Source organism: Agrilus planipennis, unplaced genomic scaffold (genome assembly GCF_000699045.2).
Source record: "Agrilus planipennis isolate EAB-ADULT unplaced genomic scaffold, Apla_2.0 scaffold11, whole genome shotgun sequence".
NCBI lineage: Eukaryota > Metazoa > Arthropoda > Insecta > Coleoptera > Buprestidae > Agrilus > Agrilus planipennis.
The window spans coordinates 314,620-320,713 of NW_020440736.1; the positions used below are offsets into that span (position 1 = coordinate 314,620).

Below are 6,094 nucleotides of genomic sequence, written 5' to 3' on the forward strand. Positions count from 1 at the left end.
GGTTGGTGCCCTTTTAAATATGGAGAGCGATAAGCAGCATTTTCGACATATCTTACTGTTTTACTTCAGAAAGGGTAAAAATGCTGTTCAAGCCAGAAAGAAATTGACTGTTGTGTATGGAGAAGGTGTGTTGACAGTACGCCAGTGCCAGAACTGGTTCGCTAAATTTCGATCCGGCAATTTTGATGTCGAAGATGTACCACGTTCGGGAAGGTCGGTTGAAGCTGATAAAGACGCGATAAAGGCATTAGTTGATGTGAACCGGCGAATAAAAACACGTGAGATCGGTTGAGGTTAAATTTATCAAATTCAACAGTTTATGACCACTTGAAAGGCCTGGGATTATCCTCGAAGCTCGATGTATGGGTTCCCCATGTTCTCACAGAGAGAAATCTGTGTCGCCGCATTGACGTCTGCGATTCGCACTCAAACATCACGAAAATGATCCGTTTTTGAAGCGCATCATCACTGGGGACGAAAAGTGGGTTGTATACAACAACGTCAAACGCAAGAGGCCATGGAGCCAAAAAGATGAACCAGTTCAAACCAAAAAAAGGTGATGCTGTCTGTTTGGTGGAATTTTAAAGGAATCGTTTTTTTTTTTGAGATTTTACCGGATAACACAACGATTAATTCGGAAGTCTACTGTCATCAGCTGGACAAACTGAATGATGCACTTCAACGGAAAAGGTCAGAACTAATCAACAGGATAGGTGTAGTGTTTCACCAAGACAACGCGAGACCTCACACAAGTTTGGTCACTCGCCAAAAGCTTTTACAGCTTGAATGGGATACAATGCTACACCCACCATATTCTCCANATTTGAGGTAACCTATAGTGGTTAAAATAGAAAATGAATTAATTCAAATTAATATTTAATATTAACCACTAGGAATTTCAATGTTTCAAATAGTATTGGATATAATGCCCTTATAAGTACGGTTAGTCCTTGTTATTGTCACTTCTCGTGGCTTAGAGACGTAAAGCCAAAAGTCATGGATTCGATTCCTGGCGAGGGTGTAATAACAGCAACAAATTTTCCCTCATTAATTTGAATTAATTAATTACCTCTATTTTGTTATTTGATCACTTTTAATGTGTTATAGGTACAGTCAAACATTTTCATAGTTTAATTGTTTGATTTAAATGTTAAGTGCAGGTTTTTTATCCATATATTTAAAGTACTACTAGAATTCAAGTATTTCCAATTCAACGTAAATTATAAGATGTTAACCATGCATCAATAAAATGCGGTTTTATAGAAGGTGAATTGTTGCGTTTCAAAAGCACATTAGAATAGTTCGCCAAAGTTGGGACTCATGAGTTTACAAGGTATTAAGGTATATTTAATATTATCGTTGTTTTAGTAGAAAATTAGTCTAGTACTTAATCAAATTTTCATTGCGTATTTACTAGGTAAGCTAAAATGTGAAATGTTCTTGTATAAATTAATGAAATAATCAATCAAAACTTATTAGAGTAGATAGCTGTCGCAACTGTTTAGTTCTACCTCAAATTACTTAATAATGTAGGTAAAAATTTTACAAAACCCGAGTTCCCTAAAACTTAAATTTAATACATCTTTTACTCCTTTCCTACAGTCTTTAAAGGAAAAATATAACATTTGATTATTTTTTACACGAAAAACTGAGCTGCAAACAAGCAAACCTATATTTATAGTGATATAAAAATATCAAGATCCTGCAAATCTGATAAATACAATAATTACACGCACAAAATGTATTTGAATAAAATTATGTAATATTTTGTTCTTGTATAAAATGCAAAAAGTTCGTAGTTCTAATCTATAATTTATGCGTACCTATGCGAATTGTATTTTCTTTTGTGTCTGTCTTTCTCTGCAACATATGCGTAAATCTCATCGAGTTAAGAAACCTATTCGCTAGGCAGGGATTGTGTTAAACTTGTGTTAATTTATCAGGAATAAGAAAAGGTCAGTTTTTATCACGCAAGCCACGGAGCGTTTTGTATATAGTAAGCCTTGACATGAAGTATTAATCAGAATACAAACAGAAACCAGAAAATCCAATATACATTTTACTTTTCCAACTTTTTCTTTTAATCAAGTTAGCACCTCATACACCGGCTTTGTTAACTCATTCCTAATTTATTGAAATCAAATTTAACTTTCTCATTTCAATTTAAATAAACTATAAATTCCCAAGGCTGTACGCATCTTGTTATATACGTATATTGAAAATTCGTAAAATTAATGAAATATGCCAATCATATTTTCAGACAATAGGGTTAATAAAACTGATACGAAAATCGAAGTTACTGTATCCTAAATAGATCAACATATACCTTAAGTAAATGTTTATAAGAAACAGAAGTCCTTCAAGCTCATTTTAAATGCTTTTATTGCAATATTAAAACTATTGGAGGAATTCTGATTTACAAACGTGAATGAAAATGATAATGAAATATTTAAATATGTTAAGTTTTTATTACCTTTTCGTGTAGTTTGACATAAGCCATTAGTAGGTGCAGTATTATCTCCACACAAGCAATATTTTTTTGAAGGGTCTCTAATATCTGCTATACAGCTTGTTTGGGGTATTGGTTTGCATTGGGTATGATTTATGCACGATTTGGCTGAAACTGAGGACATAAAAGACTAATCCAAAAATTATTTCTGAAGAAATTACGATAAGCCGACTTATTGTCTATACCACATAACTAAACACGACTATCGCTTAGAAAGTACAAGTTTCAAGAAAACAGAAGCTCTTTTTAAAATACGGCTATAACGCACGCTTGGTTTTAACGGAAGAATCTATACTTGGATATAGCAAACGATCGGCTTTAGCAAACGTTTTCAGCAGGTCCGATCGGTTATAATAAACCAATATTTTATTGTTTTGAAACAAACCAAATACTTGAGATTTGTTTAGGTGTTTGAAAGTAGCAAGCCCAAGTTGTGAAAATACTTCGTGAGAAACTCAATATCAATTGTGATAATTTGGTTTCGGTTTATTTTGTAAATTAGTGCGTTAAAATGAAAATGCGTGTTGTCGGTTCGTGATGCGCAACTAAATTGTTCTCACCCAATTCGGCAGCGAAGAGAATAAGTGTAACGCTGAATGCGTGAAGGAAAATCATATTGGAAGCGTTTCAACAAATGCAAAGCCTTTACTGATTGCCCGGTGTTTTATTTACGAAACAAATATTGAAATAAGATGGTACAGAATGGTGCATCAAGTTTGAATTAGATCAAGATAAAAGCCATTCGTACCAGGATGGAACGGTGGTGGTGTTTGCGGATGGATGCTCTGCGATTTGCCGAAAGTTGTAAGACCGTGAGCGTCGTTTAATTTTATCAACACTGATACTATCGAAAAACACAGCGTAATGTACAAACAATTCATGATGACAATTATTGCAACCGTAACAATTCACAGCCGTGGTAAGAGTGAGAAAAAGAAGTTTAAAAAATGCGATTTCTTTTGGTAAGAAGGGGCGCTTGCGTTAAACCTTTTGCTTACATCATACACGTTACCTGATGTGGTGGTAGGTAGTTCGTATTTTGACGAAGGACATTTTGCAGGCAGAATTGGACAAGTTGGCGCCCCAGATTGCCGAAAGTCACGCAATTCATTACGTCATAATCCTTAGTCCTTACACACCTCTCCCCCGACCGCACTTTCTTATCGGGCAAAAGGAAGTAAGATGTTTCCCGTAATATATTTCTCGCCAAATCTCATTACTTTTGATTTAATCAAAGGTCAAGGTGTAAACACCTCCTTTTATAATGTCTCAACTGCAGAATATCATACGTCATCGATCGATAATAGCGTAAACTACAAAAGCCACTTTGCAAATGAAAGTGCATTTATAACAAAAATAACTCGGGCCATAACTTTGGTTAACTCCCATGCAGGTCATTTATTTATCATGGATATGCATATTTTTATTTTTAATATTTCGATTTCAAAATCGCGTATAATTACATGCAATTTCATTTCGATTATCAGGAAATATTCAGCTCAAGGGGCGAGCATTGCAAAATTGGGGAAGAGGCACCCCCGCCGACTCACTATCCGAGAGACGAGTTACAATGTGGTTCCTCGACACATTTCATAATTAGTATTAGCGTATTGTTCTTGATAACAGTATTACTTGCGGCTGTTAGCTGACATTACATGGACTGTACATTAAATAACATTCTGTCGTGTTCTTTTCGCAATATGTGTCCAAGGCGCAATTAGTTTGGACCATATTTCATGACGAAAAGAACCCCCAACGTCACACACACACTTGCAAAATTTAAACATTAAACAAAAGACATGCTACACTACAATTTTTTTTTACATAACTAAACTACTACAAATTATCCGAATTATTCAAAGGCTACCTACTTATATGACAACGACAACGTGCCATAAATTATCACGTCGAAAATTGATTAACTTCAGTATTGTTTAAAAAACAAAAAATTAAGGAATGCTTTAAGAGTAGGTTTTGTTTTATTGGAACATGGGTGCAATTTTCTTTCCCCTGCATAATGATTGATTTGCGTTTGTGATAACGATATATCATGCTACCACCACAAAAAGGGTAGACACACACACATACGAGAAATTCTAATGCCTACTTGGAGAATAAAATATTACCCGCACTTCAACCAATATCGGTCTGATTTTTGCCCCTCTGATAGAGGCCGTGCAATGTGAAGCATTTAAGGTCATAAAACTTCTTGATCCAAGACGCTTACCATGGCGTGCTGGTGAGATCGAAAAAACTCCGCGTTTGCGGTTTTAACGAATGAAAAGCAAAAATCTGATCATTTTTAACATCGTTCTTTCTTTTTTTGTGTAGATGCTTGATGTTAAAAAGAAAATTCTTAAACTTTCCGTGCTTTTTAACGTAAAGAAAAAGTAATTTACATGAAAACGCTGTTTCCTGTATTTAAAATAATTTTTTTTTTTAAGTAATCGTGTTCAAATTATTAAACTTCCATTCCATTTCGTGATTTAAACGTAGTAGCTGTAAAAATTACTAGGTACCTAAACTTGAAATCTACAAGTGCATTGGTGTTATTATGGCGTTATCACTGACATGCGTAAACGAAGCATATTTTATACTTGTAACGCCGTATTTTTTTAAAGTATATTTTATATTTGTATAAGGAAAAGTGATGACTATATTTTTTGTATTTTCCTACAGCTTATTTAAAGGTTTTTATATTCGCTGTATTTTTACGTTTAATGCTAGTTTGAAACCGGCACAAATATTTATACATGTGGCTGTGTTTAGAATATGTTGTCTAGATATATTATTACTATATGTATTTGATAAGATAATTTTACCACGTATGGGCGTAATTTGTGACGTACAGTATACATATATATATACACATTTGAAATGAATTAAGCGTTTATGTGTATATATTAATAGGCTGTGTCAAAAAAACTCGATATTTTTTTTTCTTGCTCTCCCCTCAAAATATCGTAAAATATGTCTAAACAAATATCCTGTTAGAAGCGGAGCTCATAATTTCAATTTTAAGAGGTCCATCATCGAATCTGAAATTTTAGCGTTTAAGAAACACAGAATAATGATTTTTTACCGTATTTATTCTTGCAACCCAAGAAGAATTTTTTTTTCTATAAAATCCATAGCTATATCTTATAGTACACTAAATTTGGAACAAAAAATCTCATTTTTTCATGATTTTTTATTGGATTTTTGTGCAAACATCAATATTTTACTTACAAAAAGTTAATAATACAAAAATAATGACTTTACACGCCTGTAACTTTTCAAGTATTGACGATACAAAAAAAAATATATATAACTTTTTTGTAGGACATCAAATAAGCTACAAAATTGCTATTTAACTTTTTCGTCTAACTTTAATAGTTTAGCTGAAAAAAGCAAAAAACGGTAAATTTTGATTTCAAAGCTCTGTAAAAAAATCAAATAATGAAAATGGAAATTCGGCTCAATGAGATTTTTTGGTCCAAATTTAGTGTACTATAAGATATAGCCGTGATATTTACACGAAAACTAATTTTGTTTTTTTAATAACTTTTGAAAGCACTTCCAAAATTAAGTGAAAATTATTATTCA

General features: G+C 33.2%; 2 protein-coding genes across 2 annotated transcripts in view; one reads left to right on the forward strand and one right to left on the reverse strand.

Moving 5' to 3' along the window:
- LOC108733806 (leishmanolysin-like peptidase) overlaps positions 1–5,689 on the forward strand; it is a 33,841-nt gene extending 28,152 nt beyond the window's left edge. Inside the window, exon 13 of the mRNA XM_018465124.2 lies at positions 3,997–5,689. Coding sequence (XP_018320626.1) covers positions 3,997–4,158 — 162 coding nt within the window. The 3' untranslated portion in view covers positions 4,159–5,689. The remainder of the gene's footprint in view (positions 1–3,996) is intronic.
- LOC108733807 (prostaglandin E2 receptor EP3 subtype) overlaps positions 1–6,094 on the reverse strand; it is a 31,651-nt gene that overhangs the window by 2,683 nt on the left and 22,874 nt on the right. The gene's annotated exons all lie outside the window — the stretch shown is intronic.